Source organism: Anopheles funestus, chromosome 2RL (assembly GCF_943734845.2).
Source record: "Anopheles funestus chromosome 2RL, idAnoFuneDA-416_04, whole genome shotgun sequence".
NCBI lineage: Eukaryota > Metazoa > Arthropoda > Insecta > Diptera > Culicidae > Anopheles > Anopheles funestus.
In genome coordinates this window covers 50,597,779-50,622,541 of record NC_064598.1, presented here as the reverse complement: position 1 = coordinate 50,622,541, position 24,763 = coordinate 50,597,779, and the positions used below count along the sequence as shown (strand labels likewise).

General features: G+C 43.1%; 5 protein-coding genes and 2 non-coding genes across 14 annotated transcripts; 2 read left to right on the top strand and 5 right to left on the bottom strand.

Moving 5' to 3' along the window:
* Window positions 1-33: 33 nt before the first annotated feature.
* LOC125760628 (condensin complex subunit 1) lies at window positions 34-7,998 on the bottom strand. 2 transcript variants are annotated; one of them, XM_049420921.1, is made up of 7 exons: window positions 7,884-7,998; window positions 7,354-7,804; window positions 6,552-7,275; window positions 6,069-6,467; window positions 3,767-5,989; window positions 2,529-2,913; window positions 34-418 (listed from the first exon to the last, which is right to left on the bottom strand). In XM_049420921.1, the coding sequence occupies exons 1-7, from the start codon at window positions 7,996-7,998 to the stop codon at window positions 369-371; spliced, it is 4,347 nt and encodes a 1,448-aa protein (XP_049276878.1). In that variant the 3' UTR covers window positions 34-368. The 2 variants fall into 2 exon arrangements, with proteins under 2 accessions (XP_049276878.1, XP_049276877.1); XM_049420920.1 differs by lacking the exon at window positions 34-418 and adding an exon at window positions 739-1,368.
* Trnal-aag (transfer RNA leucine (anticodon AAG)) lies at window positions 3,053-3,134 on the bottom strand. Its single transcript has one exon. It is a non-coding gene; the product is annotated as a tRNA-Leu (tRNA).
* Trnal-aag (transfer RNA leucine (anticodon AAG)) lies at window positions 3,537-3,618 on the bottom strand. Its single transcript has one exon. It is a non-coding gene; the product is annotated as a tRNA-Leu (tRNA).
* Window positions 7,999-8,448: 450 nt separating the features above from the next.
* LOC125760663 (uncharacterized) lies at window positions 8,449-9,706 on the top strand. Of its 2 annotated transcripts, XM_049421025.1 has the most exons (3): window positions 8,449-8,596; window positions 8,662-8,775; window positions 9,547-9,706. In XM_049421025.1, exons 1-3 carry the CDS (start codon window positions 8,544-8,546, stop codon window positions 9,704-9,706), a joined length of 327 nt encoding a protein of 108 aa, XP_049276982.1. In that variant the 5' UTR covers window positions 8,449-8,543. The 2 variants fall into 2 exon arrangements, with proteins under 2 accessions (XP_049276982.1, XP_049276983.1); XM_049421026.1 differs by lacking the exon at window positions 9,547-9,706 and having other exon boundaries at window positions 8,497-8,596; window positions 8,662-8,867.
* On the top strand, window positions 9,559-24,666 carry LOC125760638 (protein RUFY3). Of its 6 annotated transcripts, none has more exons than XM_049420945.1 (9): window positions 14,265-14,834; window positions 16,285-16,426; window positions 19,630-20,063; window positions 20,147-20,397; window positions 20,489-20,747; window positions 20,846-20,986; window positions 22,111-22,208; window positions 23,700-23,916; window positions 23,992-24,666. In XM_049420945.1, the coding sequence occupies exons 2-9, from the start codon at window positions 16,291-16,293 to the stop codon at window positions 24,418-24,420; spliced, it is 1,965 nt and encodes a 654-aa protein (XP_049276902.1). In that variant the 5' UTR covers window positions 14,265-14,834; window positions 16,285-16,290; the 3' UTR covers window positions 24,421-24,666. The 6 variants fall into 6 exon arrangements, 5 of the variants coding, with proteins under 5 accessions (XP_049276900.1, XP_049276902.1, XP_049276898.1 ...); XM_049420941.1 differs by having other exon boundaries at window positions 16,285-16,816; XM_049420940.1 differs by having other exon boundaries at window positions 16,285-16,879.
* Window positions 10,330-14,022, bottom strand: LOC125760635 (endoplasmic reticulum metallopeptidase 1-like). The gene is made up of 4 exons (XM_049420937.1): window positions 11,901-14,022; window positions 11,306-11,833; window positions 10,991-11,205; window positions 10,330-10,931 (listed from the first exon to the last, which is right to left on the bottom strand). Exons 1-4 carry the CDS (start codon window positions 13,314-13,316, stop codon window positions 10,478-10,480), a joined length of 2,613 nt encoding a protein of 870 aa, XP_049276894.1. The 5' UTR covers window positions 13,317-14,022; the 3' UTR covers window positions 10,330-10,477.
* On the bottom strand, window positions 17,154-19,428 carry LOC125760644 (uncharacterized). Its single transcript, XM_049420990.1, has 2 exons — window positions 19,055-19,428; window positions 17,154-18,994 (listed from the first exon to the last, which is right to left on the bottom strand). The coding sequence occupies exons 1-2, from the start codon at window positions 19,295-19,297 to the stop codon at window positions 17,594-17,596; spliced, it is 1,644 nt and encodes a 547-aa protein (XP_049276947.1). The 5' UTR covers window positions 19,298-19,428; the 3' UTR covers window positions 17,154-17,593.
* Window positions 24,667-24,763: the final 97 nt, after the last annotated feature.

The window sequence follows — 24,763 nt, the reverse complement described above, 5'->3', positions numbered from 1 at the left end:
GTATTGTGCGGATATCGAATGTTAATCAGAAACTCATCCTTTCAACTACTCATCTCATCGAACATATGCATGGATCAGGTAAGCTTCGTTTTTGCTAAAACTGTAGTCAACATTTATTCTTAATAGTTATGTTAAAATTATACGTTGAGGCAAATAAGTTACTATAAAACAAAACATGAACACACAAACGTACATATTATACCACTGTTAGTAGAGGTCTGCACAAGGGAAAATAATCAAATGAAGTCCGGTAGATCGAATAGGAAAATCATAACGAACAGCTCGAAGAAGGTTTACGTGGAAGATGGACACGGATGTAGATGCGTACCCGGTGACGGTGATAGGGATCATTAGAGAGGGACACGATGCTACCGTTTCGTTTTTCCACGCTTCGGAGGTACATCTTCCTCCTCGTCATCTAGAAGTGAGAAAAGGGCGGTAGGAAAAAAAAGAAAACTTATCACAAAGGAGCAAAACTCTTACTAAGCACGGATTTCTTATGAAAGATAATGCGTTTGAAGAGCTATAGGCTAAACAATGGCCGAAACCACTGCCGAATGATATACAATGTGTAAATATACGACAGACGATAAAGGTTGAGCAACATTTATAAATATAACAACAAAAAACAAAACGATAATGATTAGTGAGAGGAAAAGTAAAGGTTCAAAGGTAGTTTGTTAAGGTGTAGTGTGTATGTACACATAATGCAAGGTTCGTTAATAACGTACAAAGCCATTGTATTGCCAGCATTCTTTTAGATACATATATTTTAAATCCGAGCAGACTGACACGCACACGCAAATCATGTACACAAATTACAATCCTTAAGACGCTACCTTTCCTCTAGTGGTTGGGTTTTTTCCCTACTGAGTGCTAGCCCAAACTATATTAAACTATCGAATCACTAAGAAAACTATATTCATGCATTTGAATGCTATGGCTTAAAACATTTAAACTTGTCGTCCTAGTAAATATCTAAATTTGCAGTTTGCTCTCTACTTTTTTCCTGTCCGCAACGCTCTACAGTTTCTGTTAAAGTATACTTTTTAAAATCCTATTAGTACTATCAAAGAAAGTTTTCTTCAGTTTCTTTTAAAAAAATATAAATGCTTCAATAAAAATAAATTTATGCTACTTGTTTTAAAACCGTTGACCTCTGGTGTGCAGTAAGGATGATTAAAAAATAGACCGTTGATTAAAAAAATGTAGGCAGGTTGGAACAAAGTAGATTTAAGGAGATGTAAACTGTTTGCGCTATCTCTCTCTCTCGTTCTGTCGTTCTCTCGCTTAAAAAATATCATTCTTCGCCCCTATGTTTTGCGGCAAATGTTCTTTTCTTTTTGCGTCTAGTGTCGGGTTCAATGTCTAGAACGAAAGTTGAGAGAAAGAGATATATTTTATTGCAGTTACAACATAACAAATACGAGGTATGTGTAAAATGCGCAAGCAGATTATTGCAGTCAATGCATGGGCAAATGCATGTTATATTTTAGGCACGCGTCGACAGAATATCTCACCATTGTAAAGCAACAACACAAAACACACACGCATAGAAGAAAACACCGGCATATTGGTGATAATCAAAACTTCAAAAGCATGCGACAACATTATTCTGAAAATTTCTGATCTTATCACCGTAGTTATCACCACATATGGCTTCAAGCTCTACTAATACTCTTTGATAGCAAAAATTGTATTATTATTTGTTCTACAATATTGTATGCTTACGATAATTTTCCTTAGCATATTATGGTTTCGAGACAGTTTTTCCCAGTACGATCGTTTCATCCATGCGATTCTTAACCTTCAGTTTGTTCTGTTGTTCTATATAGATGGCATGGAATGTTTGAACTTTCTGTATAAACTTTATAAAATTGCAACCATTGTGTTGTAGCTGGTGCTGTTTAAAGACAATGCCCAAAGAGCATGCCAATGCAAATTGGAATTTTTAGTTGAATTTCAATATAAAACAAAATTAATACAAGGTAGTAAGTAATAAAATACAAAACTACGGACTTCGTTCGAATAACAAAGAATGTGTGCCACATTTGTGTCTTGCTTACCACCCAAGAACGTACGTTCTACCGTATATAGCAAATGAAAACGATTTTACCAAAACTTATAAAATGCATGGAGCTGTCGTTGTATAAAAACAAGAAAATAACAAAGCATTTCTTACTATGGGATATACTTGTTTTTAATCAATAATTAAATCTTCCGCTACACCACAGAGACATAATTGTAAAGAGAAATATAAACATCCACCACATACTATCACCGAGTAGAACACACAACAAAACGTGCTTCTCGACGGGTTCTTGAAGCGAAGCTGTTATTATCCTGCCACGTGTGTTAATATATTGTGCGCGCTTGATGTATAGTGTGTATGTATGTATGTATGTATGTATGGAAATGCCGGTTTTTGCAACAAAAAAATATCTAATGTACTTATCCGGATGAAAACAAAAACTTCTATTTGTGGCTAAACTACTTGAGCAACCGACCGGATGACGTTCGACCTTTACCTGAATTGTCACTTTCAATGACTTTGGTAATCTTCATGTGCTGGCGTGCCCGGGCCGCGGCTCGCGAACTTGTCGCGGGTGGCAGATTTTCTTCCTCGCTGTCACTCTTCTCCTCGTCTGATATTTGCTTTGCTGCCCGTCTACCGGCAGCGCGCCGTCCTGCCGTGGTTGTTGATTTGATGGCGCTTCCTTTTTTGTTTCCTCCACCGCCAGTCGCCTTTGTTCGACGTTCAACGGTTGACGCGCGTTCCTTTCGACCGGAAGTCGTTGCAATTTCACTGTTCGCTTCATCCGATGATCCTGCTGTGTTTGCCGCTGCATTTGCGGTTTCTTCGCGCACCTCTAAGCATTCCTTTAAACGCGTATCAAATTCGACCACTGCAGTCTATTGGGTTTTATGGAATATGGAAGAAAAAGACAAAAATATTTATATTAAAAAACCCGCATGTACTACGTAGCACAACATTGGTGAGTTAATAAAAAATATCGTAAAGACAAACTCTCCACAAAAAAAATTACAACTTTGGCAGCGGTGGGATTCGAACCCACGCCTCCGAGGAGACTGGTGCCTTAAACCAGCGCCTTAGACCGCTCGGCCACGCTACCTTCACGCCGGTGCCGTGCTCAAATATCTACAGTTTCTATCGCACGCTGCACATGAAGCTCAGGGTTGTAGTCTAGCTAACTTATGCATGCTGAAGCAGTAGTGCTTTCGAAATGGCACAATTTTGACATAATAAAATAAAATTCAAACATTGTAACTATCAAGCAATACGAACGAAACGTTTGGTTCAAAGTTCAAGCAACAACATCAAACAAAATAAGAATTTTATCCAATGTTGTACAAAGATCTAAACCAAAAGTAATAAACGTTAAAATTAATATAATCAAATATTTAACCTTAGAACAATTGATGACAATTTGAAAAATTAGATCGAAGAAATAATACATGCAAAATATATTTTAAAAATTTGCTAATAAAGCTTCAGCAAAAAAATTTCCACTTTGTGGCAGCGGTGGGATTCGAACCCACGCCTCCGAGGAGACTGGTGCCTTAAACCAGCGCCTTAGACCGCTCGGCCACGCTACCTTCTTACCCTCTCCACTCCAAAACCACTATATTAATGGCACGACATACTTTCTCTGTTTCATTAACAAACTTACGACCAACCAACTCGCCTACGATCTACTATTTCTTCTCGTGATCGTTAATAGTATCAAATTACTGAGACACGTACCTTTAGTTCCACCTTTGCCAGTTTGCTCGTGGTACTGATGATCGTCCGAAATGCTTGATAGATCTCCTCATGCTGCACTTTGTCTTTAAAGCAGCCAATGTTTTCCGTCAATTTCTTGATCATTTTCTCGTTGTACGATAGCAGCGACAGGCAGAACGCAATATCACGCCACTGGCGCACCTCCTTCGTCACGCGGAACCGCAGGCACAGCTTTTCGACCAAACTCTCGATCTGCTTGTCCTTGCTAATCAGGCTGATGATATACCGCATAATGATATGATACTTTTCCTCTTCTAGCTGCAGATTCGGATCACTCAAGCGGGAAATGATGTCGGGCAGCACGTTATACAGGATGTTCGATTTGTTCGCTATCTCCTTAAAGAACTGCTCCGTGATGATGCGAATCTCCTTCACCGGATCAACGATGCAAAGAGCCAGGTCCGATATTTGACCTTTGACTCGTATCATCTCATGCAGGATAAGGTGTGACAGCATCTTAACCGCCGTCATGCGCAACTCGACGTTCTCCTCGTGCAGCGTCGCGTACATGTGCTTGGTCCATGGTTCGGTCACATTTGGAAACCGGAAGGTGAAATCCGACAGCCCGATCACGATATTGCATTTAATGTCGTTATTTTTCGTGTGTTTGAAAATATTCATCAGGAACGGCATGTTATCGTCACAGAACTTTGACGAGACAGCCATCAGGCGGACCAGTGTTAACACGGCCGCCTTTTGCAGCATATCATCCTTGTAGCGGTTCGGAAACTTGCACACCTCCAGCACGGTGGGAATCAAACGGTTCAACAGATTTTCCTTCCCATACAGCAACTCTTGTTCGCAAATATAGTTGATCTCTTCCGCAACGGTATCCTCTGCTGTAGCCCCACTCAGCAGTTCCTCTTCCGGTTCAGTCTGATCGGGCCCATTATTGCCCGTTCCGGTGGAACCCGATAGCCGCTTCAGTGCATTGCTCGCTGACACGTTCATTGTCGTGGAAAGTGTTTTCCGCATATTTGCCGTCTTCCCGACATTGTTCGCTGAAGCATTATTATGCTTATTACCTGCCAATGCAGCATTTTTCTTTTTTATATTCTTTAACTCATCTTTTAACTCCTGGCGATACTTCATGTTGCTGTACACATCGATATCCAAGTAGATCATCTCGCGCATTGCAACGTACCCGATGGTGAAAATGAACCGTGCCGCCAGAAAATTCGGAAGAGTTAATAGCAACTGTTCCGCTTGCGTTCCACTCTGCGATGACACGCGCGCGGTCGGATCTTGAGTAGATCCCGAAATTTGGCTCAACTGCGAAAACCGTAACTCTTGGGTACTTTCCTCCGCGCTCGCTTCGGATAACTTCTGCAATCGCTCGTACAAAGCGACCACTATCGATTGTGATAGAAGATCGGGCGTTTTAACCATTTTGTAAATGAAGTCAAATACCTTCGTACCAATGTCGTCAAAGCATTGCACCTGGGAGCAGAAGAACAGCTTCGTGTACAGGTCAACCACGTTCTGCACTGTCGGTGACGAATGTTCGTAGCGCTTGTAGTGTTTCGAGCTGTTCGTCGCGAGAGGAATAGAGTTCATAAAAAGCTCCAAAGTGGCCACAAAAATGCGTGGATCACGTCTACCACGCTCCTCTAGGCCGATCGTTTCCAACAGCTGTTGGTTGGCGGTCACAACCGACGGTTTGGCTGCCGATACCATTACCAGCAGCTGGAGTGCCTGCCGCGATTCCTCCGGGGTCACATTTTCTAACTTCATGGTGTAGATTTCGAACAGAACCTGAATTATCTGTGAATCGATATCACCATGCTCGACCCACTCCTGCACGAGCACCTCCATTGCGGTGTACTGGCCGCGGGTTAAATTCGTCAGGAATTGGCTCAAATTTCGCACCACCTTCACCGCGTGCCCCCGTCCTTGCAAGTCAGTTTCGAACAGTACTCGCTTGTATGCGGCAGTTACATTCTCACGCTTCTCTTTATCAGAGGACCACACGAGGTAAAGCATTTGCTGCATACCCTGTTCCGTACCCTTGATGCGAAACAGGTACGCTGTGGTAAAGAAATCAATCGCACCATGCACATCCGTCTGAGCTTTGGACATGAGCATCTCTAGCAATTTGGGTACGGCATTTGATATCAGCTCCGAGAAGCGCAATGAGTCGTGCAGAAAATTTACTACCTTTTCTGCCTTCTGAAGCTCATCATTCTGCAATTGAAAGGGGTTTTAATTAGTAAATGTTAATGATGTATACTTTGTTTTTATTTTTGCGATTAGAAATTATTACCAATGTCGGATTCGAATGGCCATGAATGTAGTAATTCTTCATCAGCGTGATGTAATACATGCACTGATGGTCAACGGTCATTTGCTTTAGCTGATCGTGGTTACCGAGCGCGTAATCGGCCCGCTGTACCAGACGCACCAGTTCATTGTAGTTTTCCTCTTTCAGCAGCGTTAGGATGCTCTCGGAAAGTAGCTTAACATCGGCTTCGGTCGCAGTTTTCAAGTCGTCCGGCTCCTTGCCAAACAATTCCGTTACGGTCGGGTACATTTGCACCAAGATGTCTTCCCATTCCTCTTCCACTGTCTTCATTTGAGTGTTGTGCGCCACTAGTTGTGTGCGAAGATCCTGTAGCTTTTTATCTTCTTCTTCGTACTTAACTCTCAGCTCAGCTAGAGATAACTAAAATTGGAAAAAATAGAAATGTAGAAAAAATAAGTTAGTTTAAGCTGTTCGTAGAGCAGAAGATGATGCCCAATTACGTACCTTTGCGGCAAATGGATTGTGCTCCAGAAAGGATTTAATCAACGCGATCGCCTGTTTTCGCACAAGCAACGCCTTGTCCTCCAATCGTTCGATGGCCGTGTGCAGCACTTTATGAATCCAAACAAGCGGTACAGCATTGTTCTCTTTGAGATTCAACCAAATCTGTAACACCTTCGAGCGTACATGCGCCGATATATCCATTATATGGTTGAGCAGATCTTCCAGAAACTCGTCTCTGGTTTCCTTCAGCTCATCCGACAGATCTTCCGACGTGAGTTCACTAATGATCGCCTCACCCATGATCTGCAGTACGCAGTTACGCAGCGTGTAAGAGTCTAGACTCAACAGTTCCTCACTCAGCGTAGAAAGATGTGGTATCATTAGCTTCGGGGCAAGCGTACCGAGCTCGATAAGGAAAAGGCTGAAAAAGCGTGCTGTTTGCGAGTCGGCCGAATCCACGCCCAGCCGTTCAATAATTTCCTTCAAGATTACTGGGTAGATCGTTTGAATGCCAAACTCTTCGTAGAGCAGCAGCATTCCGGCAGCAATGGGAGGGATCGCTGCTTCGGTGTGTTCGAGTATTTGCAGAATTCGGACCGGGAATGAAAGCGAGTGATTGTAGCGCTTAATAGCCGTTCCAAATATTTGGAACACACTGTCCACGGTACCACGATTCCGCACGTACGACTGTTCCAGGGTTCGGTAGCATACATCGCATATTACACTGCAAAATAGAAAGGTTTTGTACATTTCGTATGAAAAAGCTGTTGTATTGCGCGCACATCTCTAAACAAATACTCACTCTACGAACGATTCCTCACACACCGGTGGTTCCCACAGCTTCTCTAGCGGAAGTTGCATTACATTGAACAACTGCACGATGCACTGGTTTCGTTTGTTGTCCCAATCGAGTGCCTCAACCTGCTCGTTCACTAACTGCTTTTTGTTTCTCTTTGTTGTTACTTTCTCGTTGGCAGCATTTATGTATGAATCGATTGCCTTTACCATACCATTCACCAGGAAGGCTAACATTTTAAGTGCATTCAACGCGGATTGCTGATCGGTTGCATCCATATCCTTCCGGGAAAGCAAGTCTGCCATTTTACTGCCCAGCTTATCGAAAGCAGCATAGAGCTGATCGTAGGCGCGCAACAGTTGCGTCCCGGCCAAAGCTTTTTCATTGTCGATCACCGAATAGAACGTATCGAAATGATCGAATAGAGCGAACGGATCATTCGAGATTACACGTGAAGCTGCAGGGTGAGAAGCAAAGGAAGTTTATTAGTCGTTTTCCACGTCGCACCATCGCGCAACTCGAAATCGGGCGCTTACCCTTTAGCGCATCCGGAACTTCGGCGGCGTCAATAACTCGACCGACGCAGTAATGGTTTTTGTCCGATCGCAGAAGCTCCGCTCTTGCCTGTGGTATGATGAATTGCCACTCCATTGCATTGCAAACACACGAATACCACCGAAAACTTGCTATGGTCACAAGAACGACGCGTTAGTTCAACAACACTGTTTCTTTGCTTTTTTCCCTAGCACGCAAATAATGCACTGATATATGAAGCCGCCGTTACGCCTCATTCATGGCTTGATATTAATAACAGTGCTGCCAGATTGTGGAGAAGCAGAAGTCTATTCAAAACACGAAAGTATTTATTCCATTCCATCATAATAGAACAGTTTGAAATGGTTGCAAAAGCAATGATTAATTTTAAGAGAACAAATTGCATGTACTTATGAATTATTCGTAATGCGTACAGTAGTTAAAACCATTCTCGAAACTTACGAAAATTTCAGTTACATTTTCTGGCAGCACGGACTTTGAATTTATGACAGTTGAAGAAGGGTAGGACAGTGCATCCTTTTTTGTACACTGTAAATTAATTACCATTGGCATTTGTTTATGGAACAAGAATTATATTTCACGAAAATTTGCTAGTAATTGGACTTATAATTTTTGTCGAGTCCTGTGAGTACATTTGCCTAATGGACATTTTCTACATCCACTTTCCGGTTTTCTGCTTGCTGCAACCATTCTGGTAAGTGCATCGACAGAACTATCCACAGACTGATGTTCGACCTTTTCTTTGTGATCTGTTTTCAGGAAAATTGTTTGCAGTGTTGTATTTGATCCAGGAGATATTCTATTTTTACGGGGTGCAGATGTTATCAATATTTGGAGTGGATCAACAGTTGCTTCTTCTGCAGATGTAAAATCGTACGTAGTTATTGTGCTGATTGAGCTAGGTGGATCTGTGTAGAAAAGAAAAACTTAGCATGTAGATCGCTATAAACGAATCATTTCTGGCCATTACCTTTTAGTACAAGTTTAGGCACATTTATCAGCGATTGCGCACTAATGTTTTTATCTTTCATGGGCCGAGCATTATCCAAAGGTAATGTGTCTCCGCTATTAGAATGTATTGGCTCTGCTGCACTTGATTCATCGGTCGATTGAACGTCTTTGCGATTAATTCGCAATTTTTTCTTCAAATCTTCTACCACTTGTTGCAAGCGGTGCCTATCCGGATAATGAGAGTTGCGCAGATGCTTCTCACACATATGGCTAATGCCATCGTCAGAAAAGTTTTTCGTGTTTATTATATCCTGCGTCAATCGGTACAGAAAATGTGATAGTTCTCGATCATCTTCGAATCTAATTTGTTCAGAGAGAATATACAAAAGAAATCATCCTGATGCGATGGATAATTGCCTTTTCTTACGGCTCTAAACTGAATTCAAATGATCGATCGGACTGTTTCTTATGTCTTCCACAAATTTTGCACTGTTCCATTTCGCCCCTTTATGAGACACCAAAACTAAACAATATTTTTTACCAAAAGCACTCTTGGATGTAATTGTTCTAGATTTATTTCGCCAAAGCAAAGAACCCAGCCGTCATGTACAACCCTGCACAAACGTCATCATGTTTTTTTTTTCTCATGCTGTGCAGAATCTGACAAGTGTCCGTGTTTTTATTTATTTACAGCAACATCTGGGCAAAAAGAGTCTCCTTCTGCGTCGATGATGATTTTGTAGTGTTTAATTCAAGCTCTGGTCGAAATATATTAATCAAAACATATCTACTTTCTCGCGTCGTACAGTTGGTTGCTATACCATTCGCGTATTCTTTTAGCAAAGAATTTTAATGGTGTCGGGTTCGCTTAATCAAGTGAATAGAGTTTCGTTTCTAGTGCAAATACGGTAGTAAATACGGTGTTGAGTGTAATAGTTGTTTTTTTATCAACCATTTATGTGGGAGAAGTGCAATGAAGGAAAGAGGCTAAAAATCTTTATCAGCAGGTGATTGTAGTGCGATCGAAAGATACGTTTTGAGTGGATTACGTGCAGCATAGTGCTATTGTTTTGGTTTTGTTTGTTATTCTTTATCATTCGTTGCTCCCGTGTTATGGTGCTCATAACACCATCAGTGTAGTGTTGCAATCTTACTAACAATCTATGCACCGAGATGAGCACCGATAGGCTGATGTTTAGAAATCCGAGCGAGGAGGAATCCATCTCGAGCACCCCGATCAGTAAGTCGCCTTCGTTGGCATCCATCCGCGAAGGGTTAACACGCCGGGAAAGCTATTGCTCCCTGGCATCGTACTCCACCGCAAGTCCCTCTGCCAATGATGGTGACGGTGCTGGTAGTAAGAAGCAGATCGGTAAGTACGCTTTGTGTACACAATTTGTCTTTCTCATCAATTCACATTTTTGTTAATCGTAATTCTTTCTGTGCAAAAGTGCAACGCTGTCAAGTGTCAAAAAATCCAGTACGATTAGTGGACATCGGTAAACACAATCTCCGGCCACAATTGTTTATTGATCGGTTTATTAAAATTTACATAATCAAACAGACAACGTAATATTGCCTCGCGGGAATGGGGATACGCATAAAGACGCTACGCCGGGCGTAATCAGAGCGGAAACACACTAACCACCGCTACTGATGGAACAACATGGGCCCACGAAGGGAACCTTGCCAACAGCTGCTCGAAATCAGGCGTGTGCATGTGCTGATACTCCCAGAACTTGGTGTTAACAACAATATCAACCAGATCGCCGGTAGCCTTCGGTTGATCGTACCGCATATCGAGAGTCATGTTCCACGCCTTCCCCGGAAGGCCGTGCGTAATGAAGAGAAAGTGTCCATCGCGCCCGCTGAATTTTGCTGGAGCTGGCACATGGTCCAGTACCGACCATCCGATCAATTGTACGCCCTCCTTCGGTCCAACAATGATTGACGATTGTATACTTCCTTCCATGGAAAACGACAAACGTTGCGTTTGTGAGTCGAGCTGCTCCGTTCCTAGATAAGCCATTGTGACCATATTATCGTAGAGTGGTTCTGGCCCCGGTAGCCAATAGTTACTGCAAAAATACATATCGATCAATGGATTGCCAGTAACAAATGGTAGCATTTCACTCACTTGAATCGCATTTGGTGCCACAAGGAGTAGAACGGTAACGCGCAGAATAGTTCGTTTCGACACGAATCCATCTGTCGCATCGGGGTAAGCGTTTCACCGGGCGCGACGTATTCTTCAATCGTTGCACGGGTATTTCTATCCATCTCCTGGAAAAAGTACCCAGCGTCGGAACTCTTGTACAGTCCTAATTCATCATGAAACAAACGGATGGTGTGCTGTTTTTTGAGGAAAGAGACAAGAAATGAAGCCATCGTAATAAAAATCACCCTCACATGATTCTTATCAATGCAGGTTTCGTATTACTGTTTTACTTACTGTAACATAGTGCCGTTGGGGCGTTGGTTCCGAGGCCATGCTTTCGTCCCTATAAGGAAACCCAAGCGGGCTTAAACATGCCAATGCGAGCGCAAACACAGTGATGGCCGATAGTTTAGCGGTGAAATTCACCATTTGTCGCAGCTGGGCGATAAAGGGAATCAGATAGCTGCAGCACAGTAGCGTTCCGGCGGCTGCCAGCAGCGCGATAAACACTTCTGGATTGCGCGATCCTCCGAAGCGGCCCGTGATTGGTACGAACAGCTGTACGAGAACGTTGTAGAAATTGGTTGACCATAGCAGTGCGGGCAGTTGGAAGGTAAGATGCACGTAGATCCAACGACGCTGCGTTCGACCCGCATTTAGGATGATGTTCGCCGTGGACGATGCAAGGGAACAGGCAAGCAGCACCATGGGAATGTAGCCACTACGATAGCCGGCACTGGTGGCCGCTAATGTAACGAAGCTCCAGAACACATTTACTCCCACCAACCGTGCCTGGGTCATTTGGCCCAGCGATAGATCGCTCTGAGAAAAGCAAGGAGAATAACGTATTGATCACTTTCTGGTTGTACATCCAAGAACCATTCGTTACCTTGCTGTTAGTGTAGAATGTCGTAAGAAAGAGGTAAACGAAACAATGCGCCAACAGTGCAGGACAACAGTAAAGACCCAGTATCAAATGGGTGTTTGTGTACCACGTCATACTTTTGCCGATAAAATCCATTTGGCGTGCCACAGTCGTAGATGCAATGATACTAAATATTGTCCCTATTACAGTGCCGACCAGTCCGAAGGTAACTTCACGAAAAACATCGCCGTAGCGCATCCGGGAAAAGCCGACTAAAGGTACAATGATGGAGAGCAATGCAACGGTCAGATTGATCAGCCGGCCATTGGCGGCGGTGTAGTGCACAAACATCAGCCCAATAAAGTCGAAGAAAACAGTTTCACCGATGGGTAGTTCGGAGGATGCTAGCTCATCACAATCGGCCAAATCACGCGTTAGTGCTAGCACATTGTCCCCGGTGCGCTGAAGTACTTCGAGCGAAAGGAAGTCCATTGAGTCGTAACGCGTATGGTACCGGTACCCGTTAGCGATGTGGGCAAAATCCATTCCCGGTACTTCGCCGTAATCACGAAACATTCGGAAATCCGTATCGGATGGGATCAATCCGAGCTGGAATATTTCCTCCCCAACGGTGTGCGCGAACGGATGACGTATGGCGCGTGCGTATGCTTTAATTAGCCAAGGATGATGTGGACCAGCCTGGAACAGTACCTCCTTTCCACCGGAACCAGACGATTCGAGATTAAGAAAGGCTCGTACCTGCGCCGCCCACGGATGCTGCGTGATGAAACCATGGGCCGCTTGCAGCATCGTCTCTTCGGCACCATTGAACAGGAACAGTACCGTGTGCCGTGTACGGACTGGTTGGTGAGACATTACACGTAGAATCTCCAACATCACGGCACAGCTGGAACCATCGTCACTAGCCCCTGGACTGCTTGCCACCGTATCAAAGTGACAGTTGAGCAGTAAAGCCTGACGAGGATCGTTACCCACCAACCGCACCACAAGGTTCTGCACGTTCCGGTACATGCTGGACATTGATTGGTTTAGCAAAGAGATGCTAAATGCACCGGTCACAGTCTGGCTGTCCAGTTCGAACTGTTGATTGGCGTGCTTTGAAGCTTCGATGCGTTGTACCTCATTCAGCAGAAACTCGTAAGCCATCACTTCGTTCGTTTGACTGCCGGCCGGTTTGGGTCCCATGTCGTTGAGCGTCTTCAGACTAGCCCATGCTCGCTCAGCAATGAATGCATTCGGCGAACGTTCGAGATCCGCCACCGTTAACGCTGGTGGGAGCTTTGTAGCTAAATAACTCGTCACCAGACCACAGCCAATCACAACCAACAGCGCACCATAGACCGCAGCACTGTCGAGCTGGTGCAGATTCTTAACCTGTAGCTCGTCCTCCTTAAATCGGACACGCTTTTGTTGTGGCATTGCAAAATGCACGCACGTTTGCCGGGAATAGTGTAGCACAGCGACAAAAACACTGCAAGTTAGACGAGGGTTCGCGAATGAACTGGCTGACGTTGGCACGGTTTTACCCCCATGTACAGATGTGCGGCTTCACGATGGTGCTCTATCATCGTACGATAGGCGATAGGCGGCTAGTGTGTTATCGCAGTATCGCTTCAAGGTGTGGGCTTTACTGTTGGTGACGTTTAATGCCAACTGCCAACGCCGTATCGACCAATGGTTGGACAGTGCGTCGTCGTGTAGCTGGCAATACTGGGGAGCAGAACGCGGCATATCTGGAGTAATGAACGAGTGTGCGTGTGATACATAGTAGCACGCGGGTCAAATGCATCGGCAGAAGACTAGGTGATAAAATATTGACTTTCATGTAGAGCATGTAGAATTGCTCTCTGGATGTCAACAGTTCAACTAGGATAATTATTGATGATGAAGGAGTTGTCTATTTTGCGCAGAATGTACATTTATGGTTATTCTTATTCATTTCATGCTTTAGATTCTTGCTTTAGATTCTGTGCAGGATTTTGGAATTTGTTTTTATTATCTTAACCGTTTGAAACACCCGGCAGATAAGTGATACCGAGATGAAAACACCGTTATCTCTTGTATTGAATTTGAACTAAACCCTCGTCAAACGTACAATCATAAAATTTATGAATTTAAATATTTTTATTGTGATACCATTGTTCTCCGGCAGCAATCGCAGTAGACTAAAATGCGTATTTACATCCAATTGCTTTATTCATGGTTACGATGCATCGCCGTACGATGCAAAACCCACACAACGCTACCGTGCCGTGAACGTAAACAAACGCGCTTTTACTCACTTGCACCGGCAATATCAACATGGAACAGAGAAAGAATTTTTAGCCGTTCTTTCCCGATGTTTGCAAGTGTGGGTTATATTGGGTTTTGTTTTGTTTACTACCCTTACTGGCCGCGAAGGTAACATAGATGGTAAAGAACCGCTCTACAGCTGGGAGATGGAAGGATTTGTTCTTCGGTAGCTTCGATTGCGCATGTCCTTTAATTTTGCATTGTCGTATATAGTCCCACAGTCCCATAGTCCAAAAATGTCAAACTTTCGTCGTCGGTTGCTCCTTTCATTGCATTCGTTTTGTTCAATCCGCATAGCCCTGACCGCTCGCGAAGCAGGCGTTGATTTGGTGAAAAATCGATAACATAAGCCAGTGAGGAACTGGGGTAGAATTTAATTGTGGCCAGCTTGCAACGCATTTGCTCGGTAGTTGGACAACCAAATCGAATGTCGCTTTGTGTTTGCAAGTTACTTTTACCAGTGGAATTTAGAAATACGTTCACTTCAGAATCTTCCTTACCGTGTGTTACCGCAACCGTGCGCGGACGTGAAGCAAGTGCGTAGAAGAAACCAGGAGTGAAAATATTTCCATTGAACGAGATTGTTAAACCAGCGGCAAAACGGAAACACTGCTGAGTCACCCGCTAGGCTCCGTAAATCGCACTGTAAGTTGCGAAAAGAGGCACCTCCGCAAGAGGACCGTATGGTTCGTCTGAGGATTCGTGCATTCTTAGCCAAAAAGAAGGAAATTTCACCAGACGAGCGAAAGCAGGGTGGACTAACTAACTGCAAGATAGGTTGATGATGTTGGAAGAAAACTTAGCAAAATGAAACGAATGAATATAGTGACAAAGAAAAACACCCACAATGGTGAAGGTTGATAAAGAATGGATGAAAACGTTTTTACAGCTCCTAATTAACGAGCCCACAATGCACAAACTGGCAGATTTTTGTTTAATTAGAGTATCATTTCTACCCTAGGCTTGGTAAATATTTTATTGGAAATTTATATCAATAACGAAGAAAAGACAACGACAAGGTTACATTCAATGTTTCGGTCATAAAGAAGCCTGTATGTTTTGTGCAAATATTCGCCACGAAGACCAAGGTCAAGAGCATGCTCCAAATGGAAGAATAATTACAGAGAAATAATTATTTTTTGATGGAATCATAATTCAATTTAATGCACAACTACCACGGAAGAAACTGAAAAGGAATGGAAACATGAAAATAATTGTTTTCTAAAATACAACTTCTTCCTCATCCTTTGGATACTACAATCCTAGTTTGCCTTTTCTGGTTTTTGTGGACTTTATCAATAGCAGGATTTAGTACAGGTCGTGTGCAGACCGGCACTGAATAAAATGATTTATTCAGAAAAAATGATTTATTTGTCAAATCTCTTGTTACAAGGAGAACCCTTTAGATCAAATTTGATCGAACGATTGTAGTGTGTCAGACCAAAAGTTGAGCTTCAGACTTTGGAGTCGTCCAATAAATTCTAGATTTTTTACAACAGTTAATATTAAGTTGGATGAAAAAGATGTCCATTATTTTTTGTTTTATGTAAAACGTTTCGGATTATCCGAATTCTGCACAATATGCACCATTTTGTTGTATTTCTTTGTCAATATAAAGCTAGCTTAATAGACACCTCTCATAGAAGTCTTGGTCCTTATTGGCAAAAAAACTTTATCATTAGAATTATACAATCTTTTCTTGATCCCGAATTCTTATTACTCAGAAGTCAAGGTGTGATGGCGAAAGTAACATAAAACTCGTATGGTGCTAAATCAAGACTACAGTCTAGCCGTTGCTGGTCAATTCGTTAGCTACTGTCCACTTGTTGACAGTAAAGATCTAAATTTAGTGTTCTTTTTTCCATATCGAAGCAACTGATACTAAATCATTCCCTTCCAGAATCTTCTTGACTGTTAGCTATTTTCTTTCAACAATCACAACCTTCGCAAGAATAGTTTTACGAATTAGTTAGTCAAGCCTTGCTTTTGCAACAAATCTGGTCCTTCGCTCTATCGCAGTTAATTGATGTGTTTCTTTCCATTTCCGTCCACGTGTTCCGGACCGGATTTGCCGTCGTTGTGGTACGTCTCAAAGCCCAAAATGCGTGCGTTGGGCATTGCACAACCGAACAACCACCATCAAACGACTGTCACCAGCGGCACCACCTCCTCCACCACCGCCAGCAATGTCGGCAGCGTCGGTGCGTCGACCGGTGGCAGCACGGCCGGAATCAACGGTAAGAACGGCAACGGCGATGGACACCATCACGGACCGGGTACCACCCTGATCACGCTGCCCCGTGCCATCCCCGCCGGGAACGGGTCTGCCGGCGATGGACACCGTCCGGGTGGGCCGTTGCGCACCACCGGCGGGAACGGTGGGGTGGCCGGTGGTGGTAGCGTCAGCGATACCGCCGCCCAGGACACGATCTATCTGTGCAACTTTCGCGTCACTGTCGACGGTGAATGGCTCTGCCTCAAGGAGCTGCAGGATCTCGATATCAAAGACGGTCAGGCAGGTGTTGGCGGTGGCGGCAACGGTGGCGGCGTTGGAGCCGATGCGCTGGGCGGCGGCGGAGGGGGTGTAGGCGGAGGAACCAGTGACTGCAACGCACTCAATACTTTCGGTATAATTGAGAACGTAAAATGCGAAGAGAAGATTATCGAGCGCGATTGGGTTAACTACTACTGTAGGTGCCTTTTTAATGTACAACAAACCCTCTTCTACCCATTCACACACACACAAAGCCACAATATCGTTTTGTTCTTATTTGATTTTCTTTCTGTTACATATCATTTGGTTGTGATATCAATTTCCTTGTTTGGTTGTTTCGATTTTGCACGTAGATTGTGTGTAATGTGGTTTCCCCTGCGTGTCATCAACACAAAGTACCAGCCAAAGTTGGTCAAATTTATGTGGAAATTCGTTTCACTCAAAAACAAACCCTTTGTATTGATGCACGTTTATTGGACGTATTATGATTTGCAGTGTTGATATAGGCACGTTCAAATGGCACTTAAAGGACGGAAAGCGCTAATGTCGTATCCTTTGGAATGAAACAAGCAAATGGTTTAAGTCGACAGTGAAGAAAGGACATCGGACAATATTCTAGATTGGTTTACGGTTCGCTATCAGTATGCACTTCAAATCGATCACAAGGATGTGCAAAATACGTTCTTAAATTCTGTACACGAATGTGCTTATTCTATCACCAGTGCATATTACATGTATCTGTTGAGTTGGTTTTGACTTTTGGTTTTTATGATTAATTCTCGGTTGTTATATTACTGCTTGATTATGCAATATTTTAACGCAATTTCCACAAGATAATCCCTGGGCCTAAGTACTGCATTGTAGGAAATTAGTTACATATGTTTGTTCATCTCTGGATCATGGTCTTTACTTAAACTGTACCTATCGATTTACCTAACTCGTCTGAATCTTGATCCCGTTCACTGCATGGAACACAGCTACAGGAACGTGTTCGTTGCTTCTTATTGATTCCTGAAGGTCCTGGTTGAGGTTGATCATACATCCGTTTACTGAGTTGTTGTTGAGATAAAAACTGATCATCAGCTTCTACATCGCGAGATTCCGAAGGGATAGATTTGTAACCCTTGGCTGTTGATTTCCATTTACGGGGCTGAATACGCTGAATGAACTGAGCAATGGAGAACTTGTGCCGAGCTCGTGTTGTGTTACTGTCTCTACCTTCATGTTTAGTGTCCGTTTCAAACCGATCGAAAACAGTCATCTCATCCTCCTCGCTAATATCTCTAGACATTCTTCGTTTGTTAGAATTCCTGCGCCTTTCTGAAGATTTCCTTCGTCTTTGCGTGAAACGGTTATTGGTGATTAGTTTTCGATTCTGTTGCATTTTGAAAACTATATAAACTACTAACAGCACAGCCAAGCTACACCCAATCCAAATAGAGATTCTTTGAACTGTCGACATTTCCGGCTGGTTCTCCAGTGTCTTTCCATTTTCGAAGAGTTCGCTGGAATCTTCTTCTTCGGCATTATCTGGGAAATGTTGATTGATAGCAGTGATGGATTTTTTCGGAAGTTTACGTCCATTTTCTACACTTTTCTCTATCTGCAGCACTCCTTCAAATGCTGGATAGAGCACGGCCTCATTTGTCAAGATATACCTAGTGTGACTTGATATCCATTTAACCAATTCTTGCTGAAATTTAGCTAGTGTTTCCTTTTTGTCCGCAAAACATCCAACGATTTCAATGTAGTAATTTAACAGCAAACGACTGGCACGTTTTGACTTGGGATTGTAAACTGTTCCGTTGCGGTAGTACTTTACAGAAATTAGAAGTAGTTCTTGCGTGTCCTCATCGATCTCCACGGAAGGATTCAATGCACCTGGCGCGACCTGCGACAAATGGTGACAGTTGTATTCTCCTCTTTGCAATTGTTCATCACTTATCGGTTTCACTTGGTTGAAGAAGTGTGAAGGATCTAGATCATACAATTGCCAGTAGTTATTACCAGTAGCTCTGCTACCATTGGTTTCCAGCAATTTTTGGTACTTCGTTAGTAGTCGTAACGCTTCACTAGTGGCAGAAAGACTTGCAAATCCTCCATAGTAGGAATATTTTATCACTGGTACAATGTAACTGTACATATAGGCACCGTAAGCGTCTGCAAAGGCAATCAGCATCAACTCTCTAGTTTTGCTGTCGTTAAAAGCTTTTATGGTACTGTTTTCTAGTTGATTGAAAAATTCAATTTGTTGCATTATAACTTCATCATTCAGGGCCTCAAATACTAGCGGACTTTTGGGAATCATTTGCTAAAAGACAAGATATGTTAAACCAAACATTCATAGGTATGAATCACATTATACCGTTACCTCATAATGACGTTTCGCTTGAATCACTGTTAAATCGTCAGCTGTAATGCAGGAGGATGGTCGCAATAGTGGTGTATTACTTATTTGGAAAACATTATTTTCGACCGGTTTTACTTTGCTTTCCAAAGCGACTGTGCAAAGTATTCCATTCAACATCACGCTGCTAAACAGTAAGATCAATAGATATCGGGAAAACATGAATTCTGGACCAATTGCTCTGTTTCTGTGTAAGTTCAACGCCATGCCACTTCACAAATACTCTGCATTCAACAGTGTACTGAGCTGCATCACTATTACCACTATCCTTGTTAGCGTTAGTTGCTGTAAAAGAACTGATAAATCAGTGTGAATTGATCGGTAGGTTCGTTTGTTTTGCCGTGCAATGGTGAAAAAAGAAGATTCAATCAATGGCATATCATCCTAGTAGTAGATCACATGTCTACTGCGATCCTGTTATTTAGATATTCAGTACAGTATTGCGCATTGTAAACAATCGTTTGTGCATGTACGCGTTTTTTCTTCTTCTCTGTTTTTTCCATGTTGCTCTTTCGTCCGTGCGTGATGCGCAATAATAGCACGCGATCCGGCCTCCATCGAGCGGAGCAATCTGGTAAAGATATGCAAACTGGTGGTAAAGGAATTGCTGGAACAATCGTTGCGCTTTGGTCGCATGCTGGACTCGGATCATCTTCCGCTGCAGCACTTCTTCATCGTACTGGAGCACGTGCTGCGGCATGGGCTCAAGCCAAAGAAAGGGTTGCTGGGCCCTAAAAAAGAGTTGTGGGACATTTTGCAAAGCGTTGAGCGATACTGTGTCGAAGCGATGGACATTACTTCCTCCGTGCGCGATCTGCCCACGGTTCGCACACATATGGGTCGTGCGAGGGCATGGTTACGGCTGGCACTGATGCAGAAGAAGCTGGCCGATTATCTGCAGGTGCTGATCGAGCATCGGGATGACTCGCTAGCAGAGTACTACGAACCGCACGCACTGATGATGAGCGATGAGGTAGGCATCTGCGGTTGTTGGAGATTCTCTGGCGAGCGTATTTTGTCTTTACGGCGTTCCTGATCGGTTCCATTGTTTTCTAGATCATAATCATCGTCGGCATTCTCGTGGGGTTGAATGTAATCGATTGCAATCTGTGCGTGAAGGAGGAAGATCTGGATTCCCAGCAAGGTGTGATCGACTTCTCCCTTTACCTTCGGTCCAGTTCCCGTAACAGCCCGGATGAGGAAAACAACGGTGGGGTTGGGGGTGGAATTGATGATAGTGCCACCGGAGCCATGACGGCCGTATTGGATCAGAAGAATTACATCGAAGAACTAAACCGACATCTCAAGTAAGCCAACTTAAGCTGAAGAAAATGACAACTTACACAGGTTTTTATAATCGAACGAAACGATGGCTCTTTCATCGGGGGTTTTTCACAGTGCTACTGTTGCTAATCTACAAGCCAAGGTCGAATCACTCACTACGACCAACGCGCTCATGAAGGAAGATTTAGCCATCGCACGGAACAGCCTAATGGCGCTGCAGGCGGAAAATGCTGCCCTCCGAAGGGCATCCCAGCACGGGCACCCGATCGAGGACAAAACGAACGTACTGGATCGCTTCGATCCGGAAATGGCGGAAACACTTGCGGAGGAACGCAAAAAGCGGCAGGAAATCGAAAAGGAACTGGATCTGCAAGTTAGTGCTTTTTGCTTGTACGCGATAAACGAGAGGATCGCGTCCAAGTGTCGATCGTGTCGGTGTGCGAATTTACTATTCGTTCCCTTTTGTCTTAGGTATCGCTGAAAGCGGAAACGGAAATGGCAATGAAGCTGTTAGAAAAGGATATACACGAAAAGCAAGATACGATCGTTTCACTGCGCCGCCAGCTGGAGGACATCAAATCGATCAATCTTGACATGTACCGTAAGCTACAGGTAATTTCAGCGTACTGGGTTGGGGGCTATTGGGTTCACTTTTGGGCGAAATCTTCGTACGATCGTAAAACAATTATTAGGGTTTGATTGTAAATCCGATAAAAATAATCGCATGGGGTTCTATGAATGGTTTGTGAGACGAAAAGGAAAAGGGTGTAAAACTAAGTCTCTTTTTATCTTCGTCTTCACAACCGCCATTGTCCAGGAATGTGAGCTGGAGTTGACCCAGAAGGGTGAGATGGTATCACGGTTACAGATCAAAGCTTCACAAATCGGTAAAATACTGTCGAATCTTGAGCGCAAAGGAGCTGCCGATGCGATGACGGATTCACAGATCAGCACAATCAACTCGTTCGGCAGTGTATCGTCCCCATCCGGATCGGGTGGATCGTACGGGAGCGGGTTAGTTGGTCCACCGAACAAGAAACCGCATCTTAAGATCGGTACCATTCCTCCGTTCAATGCAAACAAGCTTAGAAAATCTCCCTCGGTCGGGGCAACGGCAGCAGGTGCTGCTACGGCGGGAAGTACCACTACCACAACCACTGCTACTAGTGCAGCTTCTGCCGAAGCTACAAACACGGCAACACAACAACCAGCTGCTGGAGTAACAGCGGATAAACAGCAAGAACAGGACTTGCAGAAACGGTTATCATCTCCTCCACAGGTGGATCTCGGTAATAATTCCACCAGCAGCGGTACGGTTGATAAACCGTCAGCAGAAAACGATAAACCAATGGAAGTTGCAGTGCCATCAAATGAAACCACAGTTCCAAACGAATAATCTTTGACCTGTTCAGATACGAGAGGACACGTTTGATCTCGAAAATACGTTTATTTACCCTGAAAAAAAATAACACGCATTTAAAGACTGCTTGGCTGGCTGAGGTCATATGGGACAAGGGTTTCTAAAAGTATTTGTTTGCATCCATCTCAGTTATAGTTTTAGCGAAACAACAACTAACACGCACGAATGTTATTGGTGCAAACAATAACCTGGGGAAAAGGGAAAGGATCGTTCTGTCCTGTATGGACCGAAAGAAACCAAATCAAACAATACAGCAAAACCGACGGTGTTAATCAACTACTCATGTATACACTTCCACCACGTATTCTTATTGTAGGAGTGCGAAGCGTCGCTGAAGCACAAAACAGAGCTAATGTCACGGATGGAAACGCAGCGCGAATCGATGGCAAGTGCGATCTCGCAGCTGGAGAAAAAGTATGCAAATCATTCTATTATCTAATAATTATCTTGGTGCTGCTACCGAATAACTACACATGCCTAAGTTAACTAACCATTACCCGCGTATTATCATATTACCTTTACGATCAGCGCTTTCCTTAGAGTCGAAGCACAGTTGAATTGAGTTCTTGTCCTTGTTTGCAAATAAATCGTCGATGCCAGCTAGTAATTATTAATCATCCCATGGGTTTACGTTGGGAGTATGAGTATATTGTATTGCGTGCCGCTATGATAAAACAATAAAAGTAAATGCATCGTTTTATGAACCCTAGTGCAACAGTGGTGTAATTGATTGCTTGATTAAGGAAAAATTGTGACAAAGCGCTTTTGTGTTTCTTTTATTGGACAGATTGGATTAGCTATTGAGTATTATTACGAGCATATTATATCGTCAATAAAGTAATGAAAACGGACAACGTGATGAAGATCAGTGCGTACAAATGTTTTACTTGGTGTAATTACATTTAATTTTCTTTTTGGGATTTCGTTTTCATTTGAGCTGATTGTTGGTTGTTAAACTATTATTTACATATTCTTTCGCCTTGTTAACTATCATGCTACCGATTTTAAGGTATATTTATTTTGTTCCGTTTCAACCGAAAAGCTTTCTTCGATATGGTTTTGGGTAGTCGTAACAGTACTAACGACGTAAGTACGTACCACTAGCCGAGAAATTATATTGTTTGTTAAGAAAGAAACAATCGCAATCAAATAGATTATCTTGCTACGTACTAAAAGAAACATATTTTTTATAACTATTTAAATATGGCCTTCAATGCGAGCTTGTCGTCATTATGCCTTATGAAAAGATCATCATACAACAATCTAGGAAATGATTTTTAACGTAATTTCTACAAAAGATTTTATCAAAAATAAAGCTAAAGATTTTCTAATAAACAAAACTGCAAATATACACAACTTCTGTTAGCTGGCTCACCTGTGGTGTCGTTTCGTTCGACAATTTGTTGTCGGACTTCGCCGGCACTACTTCCACAGGATGAGCATTGGTAATTTTATTTCAAATATATCGTCACATAGAAACTCGTGCACATGGTGGGGATACGACAGACACACTTAGTCGTCGATTATGTTGTCGGTATGTTGTTAAGATCAAATTGTGTAACGAATCGATCGTAGCTTATTCGCTACATACGATCGCATGGGCTCATACGATCGCATGGGACTACAAAGTTATCAAACGTTCGGTTTACTTTTTAGTATTTAGATAGTAAATTAGGCACGTTATTAAACTGTAATCGGGACAAGAAATAGAAATAATTGTTATATCACGCTCCTTGGAAAATCACGTGAACGATCACTGTAAACTCGCAGACACAAGAACTCAATTCAACTAGGGAAAGCTAAAATACTGTTTTTAATACAAAGGTGCATAATACTGTGGTATCGTTAGCAGACATTCGCTTGTAATGGTTCGATTATTAAGATATGACTTTTTATTTCACGCAGATACAGCTCGGAAACCGCTAGCCTAAATGCGCTACAAGACTCATCCCAGGCATTATCGCTGCAAGTGGTCGCAAGCGAACAGAGGGCGGCTAGAGCCGAAGCCGATCTACGCATCGAGCGTGAATGGCGAACAGCGATGCAGGAAAAGGAAATGGAACACAAGGAGGTGATAAGCGAACTGCATCTACAGGTGAAACAGCTGACGGATGATTCGAAGGTACGTAGTTAGTACAAACGTTTGTACATTTGTTGGTACTTGTTTTAATTTGCTTTTCCATTCTAATCGTAACAGCAACTCGGAAAAGCCAATGTCGAACTGGAAAAACTTCGCAGTCAATGGGCCGAAGACCAACGCACTCTGGAGGAGCTTGGCGTACAGCTGAGCGTAAGCAAGTTACAAATTTCGGAACTAAAAGAACGATCCACGGGCAGCCAACACAATCATTACGATAACAACAGAGATGGTGACTCAATGACCGGCAGCAGTGGTGGTGGCGGTGGTTGGACACCGGATAAAGTCGTGTCGAAATGCACGGGATGCGAAAAAGAGTTCAGCATGACGCGGCGAAAGCATCACTGCCGAAATTGTGGTCAAATATTCTGTTCCAGCTGCTCGGAGCATGTGGCCACGCTAGCGATGACGGATCAACAGCAATCGGCAAACGGAAGTAAACCGGTGCGCGTTTGTAATCATTGTTGGGAAAAGTTGGCCACCAAGTAATGAAGGGGGAATGGCATGGTCCTCGTTTATGCATGATTTTTACGATTTTAATTGCTAAAGCAAACTGATTCCAACCATTCGACGAAATGCTACCCGTGATGCCTTAAAAAATAGAAAACATATGGTGTTGTGCATAATCATTCGTATGCAGTAGAAGATTATCAGCTCGACAAATGTTTCATATACCTTTATAAACTTGGAATGTTCGGTAGAATATTTATTTTAATAAACATAAGTAAATGTAAATGCCGTTTTCCATCGTGAGATGTGAGTGTTTGAGAATAGCAGATCCTTTTCCTTTTAATTACAAATTACATTCAACCCGAAGCATGCATGTATGGTG

Bases quoted from the DNA above. Each gene is read 5' to 3' on its own strand.
- LOC125760628 (XM_049420920.1), bottom strand. From the start codon at position 7,998: ATGGAGTGGCAATTCATCATACCACAGGCAAGAGCGGAGCTTCTGCGA. The intron at 7,805-7,883 runs GTAAGCGCCCGA...CTCACCCTGCAG, and splicing joins AGTTCCGGATGCGCTAAAGG to CTTCACGTGTAATCTCGAAT. The intron at 1,369-2,528 runs GTAAAGGTCGAA...CTTTCGTTCTAG, and splicing joins CATTGAAAGTGACAATTCAG to ACATTGAACCCGACACTAGA.
- LOC125760663 (XM_049421025.1), top strand. From the start codon at position 8,544: ATGGACATTTTCTACATCCACTTTCCGGTTTTCTGCTTGCTGCAACCA. The intron at 8,597-8,661 runs GTAAGTGCATCG...ATCTGTTTTCAG, and splicing joins TGCTTGCTGCAACCATTCTG to GAAAATTGTTTGCAGTGTTG. The intron at 8,776-9,546 runs GTACGTAGTTAT...ATTTATTTACAG, and splicing joins TCTTCTGCAGATGTAAAATC to CAACATCTGGGCAAAAAGAG.
- LOC125760635 (XM_049420937.1), bottom strand. From the start codon at position 13,316: ATGCCACAACAAAAGCGTGTCCGATTTAAGGAGGACGAGCTACAGGTT. The intron at 11,834-11,900 runs GTAACGAATGGT...TGCTTTTCTCAG, and splicing joins CATTCTACACTAACAGCAAG to AGCGATCTATCGCTGGGCCA. The intron at 11,206-11,305 runs GTAAGTAAAACA...CTCAAAAAACAG, and splicing joins CCCAACGGCACTATGTTACA to CACACCATCCGTTTGTTTCA.
- LOC125760638 (XM_049420940.1), top strand. From the start codon at position 16,291: ATGCGTGCGTTGGGCATTGCACAACCGAACAACCACCATCAAACGACT. The intron at 16,880-19,629 runs GTAGGTGCCTTT...GCGCAATAATAG, and splicing joins CGATTGGGTTAACTACTACT to CACGCGATCCGGCCTCCATC. The intron at 20,064-20,146 runs GTAGGCATCTGC...ATTGTTTTCTAG, and splicing joins CACTGATGATGAGCGATGAG to ATCATAATCATCGTCGGCAT.
- LOC125760644 (XM_049420990.1), bottom strand. From the start codon at position 19,297: ATGGCGTTGAACTTACACAGAAACAGAGCAATTGGTCCAGAATTCATG. The intron at 18,995-19,054 runs GTAACGGTATAA...CTTGTCTTTTAG, and splicing joins AAGCGAAACGTCATTATGAG to CAAATGATTCCCAAAAGTCC.